Source organism: Octopus sinensis, linkage group LG7 (assembly GCF_006345805.1).
Source record: "Octopus sinensis linkage group LG7, ASM634580v1, whole genome shotgun sequence".
NCBI lineage: Eukaryota > Metazoa > Mollusca > Cephalopoda > Octopoda > Octopodidae > Octopus > Octopus sinensis.
The window spans coordinates 85,640,610-85,659,070 of NC_043003.1; the positions used below are offsets into that span (position 1 = coordinate 85,640,610).

The window sequence follows — 18,461 nt, forward strand, 5'->3', positions numbered from 1 at the left end:
AATGCTATACAAATGTCACTTTCCAGCATTTCCAGTTTTTGTCTTGGAAAACACATATTTCTTGGCAAAGTAAATATTTTCTCTTTATGTTACAATGCAGAAGCATGTAAAATCTCTGGTATTCTGTTATTTAACATTATGAGTGGCTGTGTGGTAAGTAGCTTGTTTACCAACCACATGGTTGCGGGTTCAGTCCCTCTGCGTGGCACCTTGGGCAAGTGTCTTCTACTATAGCCTCGGGCCGACCAAAGCCTTGTGAGTGGATTTGGTAGACGGAAACTGAAAGAAGCCTGTCCTATATATGTATATATATGCGTGTTTGTGCTTGTCCCCCTAGCATTGCTTGACAACCGATGCTGGTGTGTTTATGTCCCCGTTACTTAGCGGTTCGGCAAAAGAGACCGATAGAATAAGTACTGGGCTTACAAAAGAATAAGTCCCGGGGTCGAGTTGCTCGATTAAAGGCGGTGCTCCAGCATGGCCGCAGTCAAATGACTGAAACAAGTAAAAGAGTATATATATTTATTGAAATGCTCGAAATAGTTGCATGCACAAATAAAAGGGATGGGTTTAAAATATTCGATTGAATATATTTTTGTATATTTAAGAAGTGGTATTTTGGAAAATAGATTTTTCCCAAACATTATTTCCGTATTTGTCAACGAGTAATTAAAAAAAAAACCCAACAAAAACTCAGATTTGATTTCTTTTTTCGAAATATTCCGAAAGATTGACCGCCATCTCTTCAAGCATTACCAATCCACCTAAGGATGGGGGTGTCCTTCGTATAACAAACACTAAGCAGATGACGTTTACTAGGCCTCAATGTAGTTGCTCGACATGCTAGAAATAATAGCAAAATCACTCTCAAACCATTCACGGGGGCTGAGTTGCAGTTATAAGTCTTCATAAATCCTTTTTCTCTCTCAGTTATTAAATCATTGAATTTTCATATCGGGATAAAGTGTAGTGGAGGCCGGGGCCAGGGTGCAGAACAAATTTAATTTCAATCGTGTAAAGTACGTTGACGGGTGGTGGTGACGGGCCGAGTGGGTTTGCGAAATTTTTGTCTCCAAAAATGCGGGTTACACATTTCGCAATGTGGAATACTTATAATATGACGAAAGCAAAAGTTAAGAGAGAAAAAAAAAAAAAAAGAGATCAGACGTTTAGAAAACATGAATTAGAAAGGTTTCCCCACATTGTTTTGAAATGCAGGAAACCAACAAACTGGGGAGGGAGGAATGGAGAAGGGTATTGAAATTTTGATATGCTATGTTTTTTTATTTGGCAAAATCGAAACTGTTGTTGTCGAATGCAAAAAAGAAGTAGGGGAAAATGTTCAATAACTCAAAGTTGGCTGTTATTTCTACCACATGTAAGATCATATCATGCACTGATTGGAAATCACACCCAGATGCAGAAGTGAGCAAATATTGGTGTGGATGAGCGTGGGGGTAAGGAGACTGAATTGTTAGTACCCACCCTTTTATGCTTTTTCTTTCTTTTTTTTTTCTATGGGTTCTTACATTTTCGGCAACGGAGATTCTAATTATGCCAAAATCAGCGTAGAATACTGCATCGGGAAACAGAAGATGCAATGGTGATCTGTACTGAATGCAGGCACAACTTAAAAGTAAAACAGGTAAACTTGACATAATGTCATATTACATACAGCTGGAATTTACGGAGGATAAACCTCGGCAATGTGTTTCAGAAAAGTACAAAAATGCGGGAATGCAATTTGCTTAGTGGTTGCAAACCCAGGACGTTCCTAGCGTTTTCATTGCCAACTAAAATTTTAGGGTGTGCAAGCGCACCACCTGTTCCGGATCCTATGGGAATGTATAGAAATTCTGGAAACGATTCGTAAAATTCCCGGATCTGTTCATTGTAAATTGATTCGATCAGAGGACCACCTCATTCCCCCAATCGATCGGCTTATGTATTTTAGGCGTCTTTTGATACAAGATCAATAGGTCTCGATATGGTTAGTGCATGCCCCGGCGTAGAAATTCACGAAATCATTGGCATGATTCACTGCTCGGTGAATGTACATAAGTTGGTGGAGATTCCGATAACTGGTTCATTTATCAGTAAAAATTACCGTACCCGGCAAGACATTTTCCTTTTGACAGATTCTAAAGTGACTGTACTCCTGTCAGGTACGTAGTGAAGGGAACCTTTGTTGGTGGGGGAATCATAACACATATAACCTATATTTTTTTTACACATTCTACCGACATTGTTCTTTTTGTCTGAATAACAAACTTTTAAATCTGTCTCCATTTCGAAAAGATCCAAAAAATGTTTTATTTTGACACATTCTACCAGTATACGAAGTTTAAAAGTGTTTAGTTAACTAGAAATTGTGTTGAAAACTGCCGTCCAAACCGAAAAGATCCGAGCTTATTATCCAGCATCTTGGCTGTACACACTTTTCGGCAAACTAATCTGTCGCCCTCAAAACTGCTGGTCCTGTGCCTAAATTAAAAGTCTATTTACCATGTCACCGAGATATGCAGCCAACGAAACTGAAGGATTCAAAATATTTGCACTGCGCATGTCCGCAATTACGATCAACCAATCAGAAGCCGTATTTCAAATTTGTGGCAAATTTAAATATTTTCTCGCTGATTAATCTGTCAGGATCTTCATTCCATTACAATACGTGTTTTCTTAATTCATTTATTTGTGAAATATAAACCGAAATGAATAGTCAGGTGAGAATATTTATATTTTATGTGATTTCAGTTGTTTTAATTATTTCTGTCGAATATTTTCCGTTACATTTCTTTCAGTTTAATTATCATTGTGGTTAGTTTACACGTTACTGAACAGCTAATTTGCTCTCTCTTGTGTATAGAATAAAATTTTAAGAAGCACCTATCATTATCATTACTTAATTTCTTATAAGATAATTAAGTCATTAATAGTGCCCGTCATTCTCACTTTGATCGATAACGTGCCTATTGCACAATAAACAATTATATTGTTTTTATATTATTGTTTGTTATGTTTATTGTGTACGGAAGATCCTCCTAAATGACTTGTAATATAATTTGGCCGTTAAGGCATCTTTATCGAAGTAAATGATCTCAATATTAATTGTAAATGAAAATATTTTGTACCGAAAAAACTTGTTGAAAATCTTGATGTAATATTTTAAAGAAGTGAACAAGAAGCTCTTTTAACATTTAGTTTGTGTATTTTGGTTAGTTAACTGATTATAACTATTTACCAGTTTGAACTCGGTGAATTTCTTTGCGAGATATTCAAGATATTGGAATTTATTTTGGTAATATTTATCTTTTTATAATTTTAAATTGAATTTCTGTTTAGATCTATCCCGTAGGGATTCACGTTTCATTGGGGGGGGGGGGATATGTGTGTGTGTGTGTGTGAATATATACTCTTTTACTCTTGTTTAATTCATTTGACTGTGGCCATGCTGGAGCACCGCATTTAGTCGAACAAATCGACCCCAGGACTGTAAGCCTAGTACTTATTCTATCGATTTTTTTTGACAACCACTAGGTTACGGGGACGTAAACACACCAGCATCGGTTGTCAAGCGATGTTGGGGGGACAAACACAGACACGACGAAAAAAAATTAGCAAAAAGTTAACAGTCGGATTTAAATATTATTTACGCCTGCGCTAAATATGACCTATGTGCAAAGGAATGGCAGAGGTAAAGAATATGCACATCTCCCGTTTTCGGCGTAACAAAAACCCTAACCATCTGGTGTTCGTATTCTTTACCTTCACCAAAGGAATTCCAACACGACATACACAAACCCATATCTCGATTAGTTGTACTCAACACTGTTTAATACAGTTTATAATTAGTTATTGTGAATGTGCAGAAAATGGATCGGACCTTTTCGTTTTGTAAACATTTCTGGACATCCAGAATTTTCTATTTGTTCACGTAGCAGAATCAGAGTGCTGGTCAAAATGACTGACGGTTATCATTCCTTCAGTTCAAATCCTCACAGGGTCGATTTCTCCCGGGGACCATACAATAAGTACCAGCCATATATTGTAGTCGAGTGAACGAACCATATTTTTGACCGCACCCCATATATGTGGATTTGCATCATAAATCATTATTGTTGGTAAAATGTTTACTAATCTTAAAATAATCGTTTCCTTCTTACTGTATTTCAAAATTTCTGACAGCTGGGGGAACTGGCGGTAGATAGGGGGGCGCATGGCTCGCACTAACCATCATACAGGGCAATGCTTTATAAGTCTCCTCTCAACAATGACTTTTAAATACAAACGGTATCAACGAAACAAAATACTAAAAAATCAAAAAAACACATTTTAGCTTTGGGCGGAATTCTGGTTTTACGCTTTCTATAGTTAAGTAAAGAACGAGCATCATGCAATTCTTATCAGCTTATATTTGTGGCAGTGGGATGGTAGATATTGGATTATTTCCTATTTTAGTAACGTGTCTAAATGATTCAGAAGTTGTTTTTTTTTTTTAAAAAAAAAGATGAAATAGATCAACAAATGAGAAGCTGCTCTCCGAATACGGAATACAACGGCGAATCTTATATTCATGTTCAAATCTTTCCCATTGTGTTTGAGAACGAATGGATACATTAAAAAGTACATAATTTTCTGTGTATAAACTCTGTATTTAGTTTATATATACGCCGCGACATGGGACATATTACAAAAATATAACTGTTTCAGCATCATCATCGTTTAACGTCCGTTTTCCATGCTAGCATGGGTTGGACAACCTATTATACGAAGTAAAACCAGCATTCCAACCGCTCTCATCTAGTCAGATTATTTTGAAAAAAAAATGATATAAAGACTATATTTCTACATTCTATAAATTGTATAAATATTTAACGATTTATTCATTCACACACACACACACACACAACACACACACACACACACACATATATATATATATAACGAGGTGGTCAAGCATGACCTTTGTACTTTGAGTCTCACAGAGGCTATGACGAAAGACTGAGACCTCTGGAGATATGCTTTGACTTCGAAGACCCGACAACTGAAGTGAGTTCTTGGTTCGCAGAACGGCCTGCTGTGCTAGCCTTGGACCCGCTGTTCTTGAGGAGACCTATTGAGTCAAGTACATCAAAATAAAAATTCAAATGGAAATTGTAGTTAAGACACCCGTACCGGTGACACGTAAAAAGCACCGTCCGAACGTGGCAGATGCCAGCGCCGCCTGACTGGCGTCCGTGTCGGTGACACGTAAAAGCACCAACCGATCGTGGCCGTTTGCCAGCCTGCTCTGGCCCCTGTGCCGGTGGCACGTAAAAAAGCACCCACTACACTCACGGAGTGGTTGGCGTTGGGAAGGGCATCAAGCTGTAGAAACTGCCAAATCAGACTGGAGTCTGGTGCAGCCTCCATGGCTTACCAGACCCTGGTCGAACCGTCCAACCCATGCTAGCATGGAAAATGGACGTTAAGTGATGATGATGATATGAGTGTAACTGGTTTAGTAGTATCATTGTGACTGCTACGAGAACAAAGGAGATATATTAGAGCAAGGAAATTTACAAAGCATCAAATTTTTGGACAAATTTTCGATCACTTGTGATCAGGAGTGGAATTAACTTAGATGAGATGCAATTGGGCTTTATGGCTGGAAGAGGCACCACAGTTATCATCCTTGCAGGAAAAATACTTAGCTAAGAGTTAGCCTCTTTACCTAGCATTTTTTAGCTTCAACAAGGACTTTGACAGGATGTCATGCTCTGTATTTGGCTCATCACATAGGCAATTAAGTGCAGATAAATGGCTTTGTGAGGGCTGTACAAGCTATGTATAAAGATGCTGTTGGCAAAGTGAGTGTCAGTGATGAGTTTAGTGACATATTTAGTATAAAGGTATGTGTCCGACAGGGTTCATTCCTCAGCCCCTCTTATTCATCATAGTTGTACAGGCCTCACTAGGGAGTTCCATCATCATAGTTTAACGTCCGCTTTCCATGCTAGCATGGGTTGGACGGTCCAAGATTGATTAATCGTGTTTCTTTTATGTGCTGATAATCTGGTTTTCATAACTGAATCTGTTGTGTGTTGAGAAGTGAAAACCTGGCATCAAAAGGCCTTAAGGTAAACTTAGTAAAAACTAAAGTGTTTGTAACGAAATTGACAGGACTTTAGTCCCATGAGGAATATGGTCTTGCTAAATGAAAAAAAAGGACGGAAACCTTTTTATGGAAAAAATTATATGCAGAAAAGGAGTATGTAGAAACTTCATATTGTTGTACTCAGTGTTAGCTGTGGATAGACATGAGATGACAGGTTAACCACACAAGGTAGACTTTGTGCGAGGTAGATGCACTAGAGAAATAAAAGCTGAGAGCGCACTGGAGATAGATTCTCTTAGATACCTGGCAGGTTCACTAGAAGTAGTTGATAGCTAAGTGCCATAATTAGCAGTGATGGTTGTGGTTCCAAAAGTATAGTCACTTGGGTAAGAACAGGATTGTTAAGATTCGTGGAAGCAGTATTAGTACAAAAAGGCAATCTTTTATATCCATCTTAACATGGATGTCTTGTTAGAAAGATGAATACTGCCATTGTTTTTGTCACTAATAATCATTTACTCTTTACTCTCTTTACTTGTTTCAGTCATTTAACTGCGGCCATGCTGGAGCACCGCCTTTAATCGAGCAACTCGGCCCCGGGACTTATTCTTTTGTAAGCCCAGTACTTATTCTATCGGTTTCTTTTGCCGAACCGCTAAGTGACGGGGACATAAACACACCAGCATCAGTTGTCAAGCAATGCTAGGGGGACAAACACAGGCACACAAACATACACGCACATACACACATATATATATATATATATATACATATATACGACGGGCTTCTTTCAGTTTCCGTCTACCAAATCCACTCACAAGGGTTTGGTCGGCCTGAGGCTATAGTAGAAGACACTTGCCCAAGGTGCCACACAGTGGGACTGAACCCGGAACCATGTGGTTGGTAAACAAGCTACTTACCACACAGCCACTCCTGCGCCTATTTCTTAATCTATTTGCAATGTCTGTGGAAAGACACTGGTAATATATCATGGTAGCGAGATTTGGCTGTTACTGAACTTACATACACTGTCATATCTCACATGCTTGAACCCAATCTTATCTACCTCTTGTTCACCTTCCCCACTTCAGTCATCTATCACTCATACTTGTTTATCTCATCTCCCTTCTACCTGTGGTACTTACTAATGATAAATGGTCCTCTCCACATCTTCATCCTCATCATTCTCCCTCCTACATCTTTCACTAAGCTTAGTGATGTAAAGGAAGAAAAAAGACGGAAGCGAAGAGAGAATTACTGTAGCCATACCTGTCGGTCCAGAAAAAGGGTCACTTTCAACATCCATGTGCTGTCTTGATCTCCAAGGTTCACTCCACGTCGCTGTACAGTCTCACATGTCCGCTCTGATGTGCTGTCCACTGCCAACTGGCACCTCGTGCTTTTCTGTTGCTGCATGTCCACCACTGCACTTCTGGTGGGATCCACAGGCCCCACTTCCAACAGGACATGCCTACTCCCTCACTTCCGATCCTTCCCTACAACACAGCCTGGCTCATAACCCCCCCCCCCCGATCTGAAGATCATTCAACCAACCTGCCCATGCCCTCTTCTTGACCCCGACCACATACCTTATCTTGTCTTATAATCAGCCAACCAGTGAGGCAGGTGGCGCTCCCTCTGTGGGACTTCAAGACTGGCCTCAGTTCCCAGCATGTTCCTGCTGGCTTCATCCTCTTGTCCATTCCTGTTGGTCCCATCCTCTGTCACAGTGATGATCCTGTGCACATCCAAAACATGTCTTGGCATGCCATCTACGGATACATTGTTCCCCAAATTCACAAAGGTTATTGTCCCCCTTCCCCACTGTGATGTACACTGCGCATTTGAGGGCTTAACCCAGACTTCTTCTCCGACCTGCACAAAGGCATGCTCTTTCTCTTTTGCAGGATGCGGCAATGCAGTACATGGATGTCTTCACTTGTACTTGAATATTGCCCTGTGTGGCACCTACTCCTCAGCCTGTCCTGTCCTGGGTGACATATTATACCAAAAAATGGCCTCGACCAGTGAGATGTGGCCCCTCCCTGCTATGGTCTTGATGGTACGATGATGCCTCTCTACAACCCCATTGCCACTTGGCCTGTATGCCGCCCTGAAGAAACGGCTGACATGTCACTTGTCGAGCATTTCCCCCAGCACCTCCAAGCGAAACGCACTGCCATTGTCCACAAGCAGCTCATCCACAGGATGATCCTAGATATGCAAAATACAACCTGTCTCATCACAAGTTTGCATGCACAAGGGACAGACTGAAGTTAGCTATTTACTAGAGTGCTTGAAGTTAAGTCTTGACAAAAATTGGAGTTTATGGCCAACCCAATAGATGACAAATAAGTGGAGAAAGCACAGGGTTTTGAGATCTCTTTATTCTTATCTTAGGACTTAATAACCTTTCTAATGGTAATGACACCATGAGAAAATGCATGTAGTACACTTTGTAATGTGGTTGATAAGGTTGACATCCAGCCATAAAAACCAAGTTATATGGCATGCATAAACACCTAAACACCAGTCTGTTAGAGCAGCAGCTTCCCAAAAAAACTTTGTATTGTAATGCCTTGTCCAACCTATGCCAGCATGGAAAGTGGATGTAAAAATGATGTTCGTGTTTTGTCATATATGTATATATATGAGTGACCTAGTGGTTCGGGTGTTGCACTCATAATTTCAAGATTATACTTTCAATTCCTGAAGTGATTGGTGCATTGCATTCTTGAGAAAATCAAAACACTTCATTTCACGTTGCTCTTTGAATGCTTAAACATCCATGCAGCTATACAGGTAATGTGTATATACACACTCAATGTGTGGGTGCTACTTTAGCATGCAGTCTGCTACAATATCCATAGTCTACACTGGGAAATAACCTGATCTGGGTTAGGATTAAGGTTAGGGTTAAACTGTACACTAAAGAGGAATCACTGTTTGTGTGTATGACTGGGCTGTGACCACTGAAGATTTGCGCAGGCTTGAAAGAAATGAAGCTAGTGTGCTTCGCTGGATGTGTAATGTTAGTGTGCATGTACAAGAGAGTGTTAGTGTCTTGAGAGAAAAGTTGGGCATAAGAGGCATCAGATGTGGTGTGCAAGAGAGATAACTGTGTTGGTATGGTTATGTGATACATATAGACGAGGAAAGCTGTGTAAAGAAGTGCCAATCTTTAACTATGGAAGGAACCTATGGAAGAGGTAGTGCTAGAAAGATATGGGATGAGGTGGTGAAGCATGATCTTCTAATGTTGGGCCTCATGGAGGTGATGACAAGTGACTGAGGCCCCTGGCGATATGCCGTGTGTGATAAGGCTCATCAGGCCAAGTGAAATAGTAGTTGTGGCCATGCAAATGGCACCTGTAAGTCATAGTTTTGGTTGCTACTGGTGCCATGTAAATGACACCTGTGAAATTGAAGTTGAGCTGTTGCTGGTGCTTTGTAAATGGTACCTGTGAATCATTGTCATTGACGGTGTCAGGTAAGCGGTACCTATGAATCATAATTCTGGTCGTTGATAGTGCCATGCAAATGGCACCCATGAATTGTTGTTGTGATTGATGCCAGTACCATGTAAAGGGTACGCATGAAGTGTTGTGGTGGTCATTGCTGGTGCCATATAAACGGCACCCGTGAATTGTAGTCGTAGTTGTTGCCAGTGTCATGTAGATGGCTGGTGGCACATAAAAGCACCCATTTCACTCCTTGAGTGGTTGGTGTTAGGAAGGGCATCCAGCTGTAGAAACCTTGCCAAATCAAACTGGAACCTAGCGCAGCTCTCCAGCTTATCAGCTCCAGTCAAATTGTCTAACCCATGCCAGCATAGATAGTGGATGTTAAAATGATGATGTATTGAAATTAGTAAGATTACAAATTTAATTGTGAATCAGTATTTTCATTTATTAAAGATGTTTCTGCCAAGGATCACTATGCAGGCACAAGGACTGAAATTTTCTGTGAAGGGGCAAGTTGATTGCATCAATCTAAATGCTCATCATCATCATTGTTTAACATCTGCCTTCCTTGCTGGCATGGGTTGGACGTTTTTACAGGAGCTGGCAAGATAGGAGCCTGCATCAGACTTCTGTGTCTGTTTTGGCAGGGTTTTTACAGCTGGATACCCTTCCTAACACCAACCACTCAGCAGAGTTGACTGAGTGGTTTTTACATGGCTCCAGCAAAGGCAAGGTTTTTACGGCTGGATGCCTTTCTGAATGCCAACCATTTTACTGTGTGAACTGGATGCTTTTTTATGTGGCATCTGCACTGGCAGGATTGCCAAGTGACTTGCATGACAAAGATCCTTCGGCTGATACTTATTTTATCAACTCTGAAAGGATGAGAGACGAAGTTGACCTTGACAGAATTTGAACTCCCGATGTAAAGCCAGAAGAAATATCATTAAGCTTTTTGTCTGGTATAATGATTCTGTCAGCTTGCTTAGTACTAAAAAGGGATAGTCAATAAATGCAGTAATGACAACAGTAATTTATATGTTTTACTTAAGTTTTTATCACATTTATTTTTCTTGGTGTCTTTGTCAAATTATTCTCATTAAATCATGCTAAAAAAAAAATTATGATTTTTTTGTTTCAGCGCAAAGTCCTGGCTGACACAGCAAACTGTTCCAGCAAGTTGCCCAAGTTAACACCAAAGTTAACAAAAAGAAAAAGCAGCCTAAATGAGGTAATTAAAATAGTTATTTACTTAAATCTAATAATAAGTTTTAGATTCTATTGTTTTTTAATCAACTGTTATTTTACTGAGGAAGAGCATATTAGAATGTTGAATTGTGTTCGAAAACTCAGTATTGTTTTAGATCTTCCCAAAATTTTAATTATCTATAATATCTATTGAAATGTAGAAGTAGCAATAGTACTAGTAATAGTAGTATTTACTGAAATAGTTTTGTATAATGTCTTTATGTATTTTTTTTTTCTGGTTAGTCACATCTATTGTGTATTTTTCTTTGTGCTGAGAACCCAGGACCGACATTGTCCAGTATGCTCTAATCTAAGTTGAAGTGTGATTTGAAGGAAATTTGGTTGCTGTTTCTAGCAAATTGACAGTCATTAGAACATAGGGCAAAATACCTTTTCATACTTGTTCCTTCTCTCAGAGTTTCAATTCTACTGAGCTCAAATTTAACTTTAGTCCTTGAGGGTCCACACAGACACCTCATCACTACTCTTTTATCTCTTCCCTGCTCCACCCCTATCACCCTCCATCCTCTCATCTAAAAACATGAATAGTCATGTGAAGTAATGTGGCTTAGTGATTAAGGTATTCAGCTCACAGTTGTGAGTTCAATTCCTAGTGGCGTGTTATATCCTTAATTTCACATTGCTCTAGTCCTCTCACCTAGTGCAAATGCACAGTAGCTGTAATTTAAAAGGGCCAGCCTTGTCTTATTCTATGCCACACTGAATCCCCATGACAACAATATTAAGGGTACATGTGTCTGTGGAGTGCCGATGTTAATTTCACATGCAGGGTGATCCATTATTCAGATCACCTGGAACCCTTGTTATTGTAGCCATGGAGTGCCTGCCATATAGTCCCTCTACAACAAGAGACCTGTTCTGCTCTTGCCTCTTCTCTTATACTTTTACCCCTTATTTCCTTGCATAAAGCTTCTCCCTCAGGACTTGTAGTTTTGCAAGCTGCATGGCGACCCCACTAGTGTTGGTGGTTTGGAAAATGCACTCATTACACTTTGTGAAGTGGCATTGAGAAGGGCATCATGCTATAGAAACCATGCCAAAGCAGTCTTTGGGCTTATTGGATCCTGTCAAACAGTTTAACCCATGCCTGCATGGAATATGGACATAAAATGATGATAATTTTAGTGTCAGTAAAATAAAATACATTAATGTCTTAACATAAAAAGAAAAAGGCATAACATTCGAGTGAGGTCGTTTCCAGTGCCGCTGGACTGGCTCCTGTGCAGGTGGAATGTAAAAGACACCATTTGAGCATGGCCGTTGCTAGTACCGCCTGACTGGCCCTCGTGCCAGTGGCACATAAAAGGTCACCATTCGAGCGTGATCATTACCAAAGTCGCCTTACTGGCACCTGTGCTGGTGGCATGTGTAAAAGGATTCAAGCGAGGTCATTGCCAGTACCGCCTGACTGGCCCCCGTGCAGGTGGCACGTAAAAAGCACCCACTACACTCTGAGTGGTTGGCATTAGGAAGGGCATCCAGCTGTAGAAACTCTGCTAAATCAAGATTGGAGCCTGGTGCAGCCATCTGGTTCACCAGTCCTCAGTCAAAATCGTCCAACCCATGCTAGCATGGAAAGCGGATGTTAAACGATAATGATGATATGTGTGTCATACTGTTATCTTCCTTTGTCATCACATGATACATGTAAACAAGTTTCACCATCACACAAGTAGTTTCCTTCATTTCCAATCTTCTGTAAAAACATGACTACTCGCAAGGAAATATTACCTTTGTAACGAAGGATCGGTTATCGATTCACTGAAAGGGTGTCGATATTCGATCTGGTTACATACAATTTTATAAGACAATACTGACGAAGTCAGGTTGTAGGTAAAAAGACAGCAGTTCGTTTATTTATTGCGATGTCGTACGTGTGTCTGATGGGAGAAAGACAGCCTCTGATATACAGCTTCGTGTTAGTTTGTTGAAGTTTGTTGATGGTCGTTGGCGGCTATGTCGGTGTGGAGGTTGTCAGAGCCTGTTGAATGTACGTCCGATCGCGATGCTGACTTGCTGGAGAGGAAGATTTGAGCTTGGCGGGCTTGAGGGAATGTTTCCCGCACATGCGCATGGGGAAGACTTCCGGTGGCCACCCGGAAGTAGTCCCATTCTGTGCATGCGCGCTGAACCCTACACAGTAGCATCACTACATCTTCCTTTGTCATCACATGATATATGTAAACAAGTTTCACCATCACACAAGTAGTTTCCTTCATTTCCAATCTTCTGTAAAAACATGACTACTCGCAAGGAAATATTACCTTAATTGGAAATGGTTGAGGCTTGGTGATTGGAAGGGCATCTGATTGTAGAAAATCTTCTTCAGCAAATTCTGTCTGATTTATGCAAGCATGAAGAAGTGGTTGTTAAAATGATGATGATTCTTAGAAATAAATAAACGTTTCATTGAATATTTCTCTTTGACTAGAGTGAACCAGGGAAAAAGAGGAGGCTTGAAAAGCCCGTCTATAAGGTCAAAACTAATGTGGCACCCAGTTCCCGTATAGCAAGTTCTCGAAATACTTTAGTTTACAATCCAAGGCGAGGTAAGTTTGCTTTCAAAATATCATTATTAACTCTTTAGCATTTAATCAGGCCATATCCAGATCAAATATTCTACCATTTTCTATGTTAAAACTGACCAGATTCAACCAATCACACCTACTCTACAATGTCATTCTAAGAACATACAAACACACCATTGAAATTGCAAAGCTACAAGATAATGTATGGTTAATTCAAAGCAAAATAGATGAATAAGTATTACATCTGACAAAGCAACCTGAATGCTAAAGGGTTAATGTTTCTCATTGTTTAAAAAATTTCTTTAATTATTAATTTTTAATTAAAAAAAAAAATCTTTTGTGTCATTCATAAAAAATATTTTTTTTATACATAGGCGCAGGAGTGGCTGTGTGGTAAGTATCTTGCTTACCAGCCACATGGTTCTGGGTTCAGTCTCACTGCGTGGCACCTTGGGCAAGTGTCTTCTTCTATAGCCTCAGGCCGACCAAAGCCTTGTGAGTGGATTTGGTAGACGGAAACTGAAAGAAGCCTGTCATATATATGTATATATATATATATATGTTTGTGTGTGTGTTTGTCCCCCCAACATCGCTTGACAACCGATGCTGGTGTGTTTACGTCCCCGTAACTTAGTGGTTTGGCAAAAGAGACTGATAGAATAAGTAGAAGGCTTACAAAGAATACGTCCCGGGGTCAATTTGCTCGACTAAAAGGCAGTGCTCTAGCATGGCCGCAGTCAAATGACAAATAAGTAAAAGAGTAAAAGAGTTACAATTTATTTTATAAATGTAATTTTATTTTGTTATGCATTGGCATATCTGTATGGTTAAGAAGTTTGTTTTGCAATCTCTTAGTTTCAAATTCAGTCCCATCGCTCAACATCTTGGGCAAATGTGTTCTTTTATAGCTCTATGCCAACCAGTGCTTTGTGAGTGAATCTGGAAGACATTGTGTGGAAGCCAGTACACACACACATGTTAAAACTTGTTTTTATGTTATAAAAATACAATCTTACATTAAACTGAAGGATTACTCAGTACTTTTGTAGAATACAAATTTAATTATTCTTCAACAAGAATAATATTGACAGGAACTTCAGAGTTTCAGCCAGCTAAGCAATCATTGGACTGTAGTACATTTTGAGTTCATCTTGGCTTTATTTAGTCTCAGCTAAAAGTTTCTAGTGTAAACTGATATTGTTGAATGATAATTAGGATGTAGGATAAGTTATGATGGAGGGGTGTTGTAGAAAATTTTATTCATTAAATTTAGGATTGTGTTATTCAGAATTTATTCATCTATGTAGAATTTTTGTTATCAGGTTTGTCTATTTAGGTATGTCAGCATGGCTGCAGTCCCATGACTGAAGCAAATAAGCTAAAAGATGTGTGTGTGTGTGTATATATATATACACACACACTCACGGAGTGGTTGGCGTTAGGAAGGGCATCCAGCCGTAGAAACATTGCCAGATCAGACTGGGCCTGGTGCAGCCTTCTGGCTTCCCAGACCCCAGTTGAACCGTCCAACCCATGCTAGCATGGAAAGCGGACGCTAAACGATATATGATTTGGGTCCCATGCTTGTAGTTAGAAATATATTATTTTACATTTTGGCTAAAATTACAATGTATTTACAATGATTTTGTTCCCTTGGACTCTAATTTAGCATAGCAGTCAGATATTACAAAAGTAAAATTTATTGTATTTCACTGTGTCTAGAAACTATGCCTGCACGTGGAAATGCTATTATGAATAGTACTGTTGCTAAACCAGATAAAAGTGTTGCTGCAGTTAGACCAACTTTGTCTGTCTCTCCTATTGAAGCAAGTAAACAAAGTAAGTAGGTTATTGTTTCTTTCTTTCTCTCTTCTTTTTTTGTCTAACCTCACCACTTAGTGTATGGGTAATTAAAGACATAATTACCAGTTGTCACAGCTTTTCTTTTTTTTTTTTTTTACCCCATTTGGCACCCTATCAATTTTGTAAGAGGAAGTGGCATGCTTGACAAAAATCAATTCTACCCATTTTTTCTCCTGGTGTGTGTCTTGGACACAGACTTTCAAAGCTACTAATACAGAGAATCACTGCTTTTCACAAGAATACTGTGGTTATAGGGATTTACATCTTTAATCCCATTTTAAAGTGCAAACAGTATTAAGAAATTCATTCAAGATTTGCAACTCTTGTCTTTTGAAAGAAGCCTGCAAAACACCAGTATCTGTTGATTAAATTGTTCTTCACCGTTACGTTTATTTTGTTGATTTCTGCTGGTAAAGATGAAAGGTAAAGTTGGTATTCTATTGATACTTTATTTATTGCAGAGAAGTGAAGCAGCCAAGATTTTAACTTAGACTGAGAGAATATATTTATATTAAAATAGAATATATTTTATTTACTCTGGCATTACTTTGGTAGTATTGATAGACAACTATTAATTATTACGATCTATGTGTTGCCAATGTTTGAGCTTCGTCAGTGAAACTTTGGTAAAATTTGTTATTCTTTGTTATAACCGGCTACTGTTCTTATAGCTACTGCTATTTTTGGCTGTTAAAGGTTTTAATGGAACTATCTGAGATTACACCAATTTAGATATTGTTTTTTATTTTCTGTGTGAATGGAATCTAAATTTTTGGCTGAGTTTCATGTTCCCACACTATGTTTTGACTTTGTCTTTAATACTTTTTGGGAACAGGGTGGGTAAGTTTAATAAAATAACAGTAATATACTAGGGATGATTTAGTCAGTTATTTTCCCCTATCAAATTGATTTTGAGCTTCAGGTAAAAATTATGTTGAGACCAAGAGACTAAATTTGATAAGCTTTTTTAAAGTGTTCAATTTTTACTTACTGTATGCAGTAAGTTTTTCTTTGCCATGTTGTATAATATGTACTAGTTGAGTAATTAGATGGAAGACTTTAACCACTTAACCATCTATAGTGATTCATTTTACTGGAACCTTCTTTTATAGATATAATGACAGTTATATGACTAAATGCTACATTATTTTCAAATTTTTTTGAAACAAAGGCTATGTGTTTCAATGCAAATAATGTAACTCAGCCCTGCATTTCCATATAATACCTACTTAGAGGTATATGGATTGTGTCATTTACGTTAAATGCTTTCACTAAGTGCTTAACATCTTTGCATCAGTGACAGAATAAAAATTTTCTAGAAGATTGCATTCTATTTATCTCTTCTGACTGTAAATGCCTGTAGATTTGCAATATATGGTAATGCCTTGATATACGAGTTAATTTGTTCCTAGGAAAGTGTTTTACCTATAAAATTTATAATACTCATAAATAAATGGCAATAAAACAACAGGAGAATGTAAAGAATATTTTATGTAAATTAAAAAGAATGTCAAGATCATTTATAATAAAAAATATTATTATCGTTTTCTGAATGACTTTCACTTGGCTTTGTTTTTCCCGTTGTATTGCCATCATGCATTTTTACAATTTCATACTTTGCTCCCAAAGTAATGGATTTTCATTTCTTTTTGTTCCCCTTGGTGTCCATTGTACTTATGTTTAGACATATTGGGTAGGTTTTCAAAAATGCTAAAAATAATAGTGTAAATACATGTATACTATATAAAATATGCGGCATGAAGACTTAACTTATAATAATCTCTCTCAACAAAGTGCGAGCACAAACTAAGGCTGTTTAGCCTTTTTATTATAAAATAAAACTCGTAAACCTGGTGTCTTGTAAAACGGGTCCTCATAAAGTGAGGTATTACTGTTGTTATACTTTTAACTTTCTGGGCAAACTTCTTCTTTTCTGCTACATCTTTGGCTATGTATACCTGCCGCCCAGCCTCCCTTTTGGCTACCTGGTACAGTTCCCTGCTACCCCCATCCCTCCAGGCTTTCCAGGCCTGTTTCTTTGCACTAATGGCTATGTCTACTGCACTATTCCACCACCACGTAACTCTAGGTCTGGAAGGGACTTTGCACCATCCACAGACTTGGTCTGTGGCACTCAGCAAGCTGTCTCGTAGGAATTTCCAGCTACCTTCTATGTCCGACGTCTGTAGCTCCTCCTCCCTCTCATCAAATTTCTTGATGAGGATGTCCCTAAATCTCTGACCATGTGAAGGGTTCTTTAGCTTCCAAATCCTTCTTTTCTGGATTGGTCTGTTTCTTGCAATCCTTCTGGCCTCAAGCCTAAAATCACTAATGATTAGCCTATGCTGAGGGGGTACATTCTTCACCCTGGAGGGTCTTTGTATTTAAGAGCAACCCTGCATCCCGCTGTCTGGTGAGGATGAAGTCTATTTGGCTAGCGGAGTCTCCTGACTGATAGGTTATTAGGTGGCAGTCAGGCTTCCTGAAGTTAGTGTTGCAGATTAAAAGGTTACATGCATCACAGAATTCCAGTAGTCTAGTTCCCTCATCATTTCTGGTGCCAATACCATGGCCACCGTGTACCCCAGTGAAAATAAAATGACTAAGTATAATTTGTTTGCAACTGCAAATTTTAAATTTTGGTGAAAATCAATGCAAATTTGATTATACATATTCAGAAGTTAGTTGTAGACAATAGATGAATGACATGTTTCAAATAGGAAGGCATGATTTTCAATCAGCTGGTGATATTTATGCAATACAGGTATTAGATTAATAGATTGCCTGTTCCTGATAATATCCTCAGTTGTGAAGTATAGTAAATAATTAATCTCTGTAATTTGAGGGATATATGTCCTGTAAGCATGGCTGTATTTCTTCTCAGTCCTGGCACTGGGATGTCTAGTACTATAGGCCCAGGCTGGTCAAAGCCTTGTGAATGGATTTGGTTGATGGAAACTGAAAAGAAGTCCATTATGTGTATAAAAAGCATCCAGTACAGTCTGTAAAGTGATTGGCATTAGGAAGGGCATCCAATTGTAGAAATCATGACAAAACAGACATTGGAGCTTGGTGTGGCTTCTGGCCTTGCCAGCTCTTGTCAAACTGTCCAACCCATGCCAGCATGGAAAACTTTCTCACTATAAAATGGTGTTTGGATCATAAATAAACATGAAATTTTGATGGATAGTTTTAATTTAGAATACTTTAAAACAAGAAGCTTGTATCATAGAACCAGGG

The 18,461-nt window shown here is 38.8% G+C and overlaps 1 protein-coding gene across 1 annotated transcript in view; it reads left to right on the plus strand.

Moving 5' to 3' along the window:
* The first annotated feature begins 2,578 nt into the window (after positions 1-2,578).
* Positions 2,579-18,461, plus strand: part of LOC115214047 (carboxy-terminal kinesin 2) — a 47,592-nt gene continuing 31,709 nt past the window's right edge. The window contains exons 1-4 of the mRNA XM_029783084.2: positions 2,579-2,723; positions 10,703-10,792; positions 13,262-13,379; positions 15,081-15,197. Of these exons, the coding sequence (XP_029638944.1) occupies positions 2,712-2,723; positions 10,703-10,792; positions 13,262-13,379; positions 15,081-15,197 (337 nt within the window). The 5' untranslated portion in view covers positions 2,579-2,711. The remainder of the gene's footprint in view (positions 2,724-10,702; positions 10,793-13,261; positions 13,380-15,080; positions 15,198-18,461) is intronic.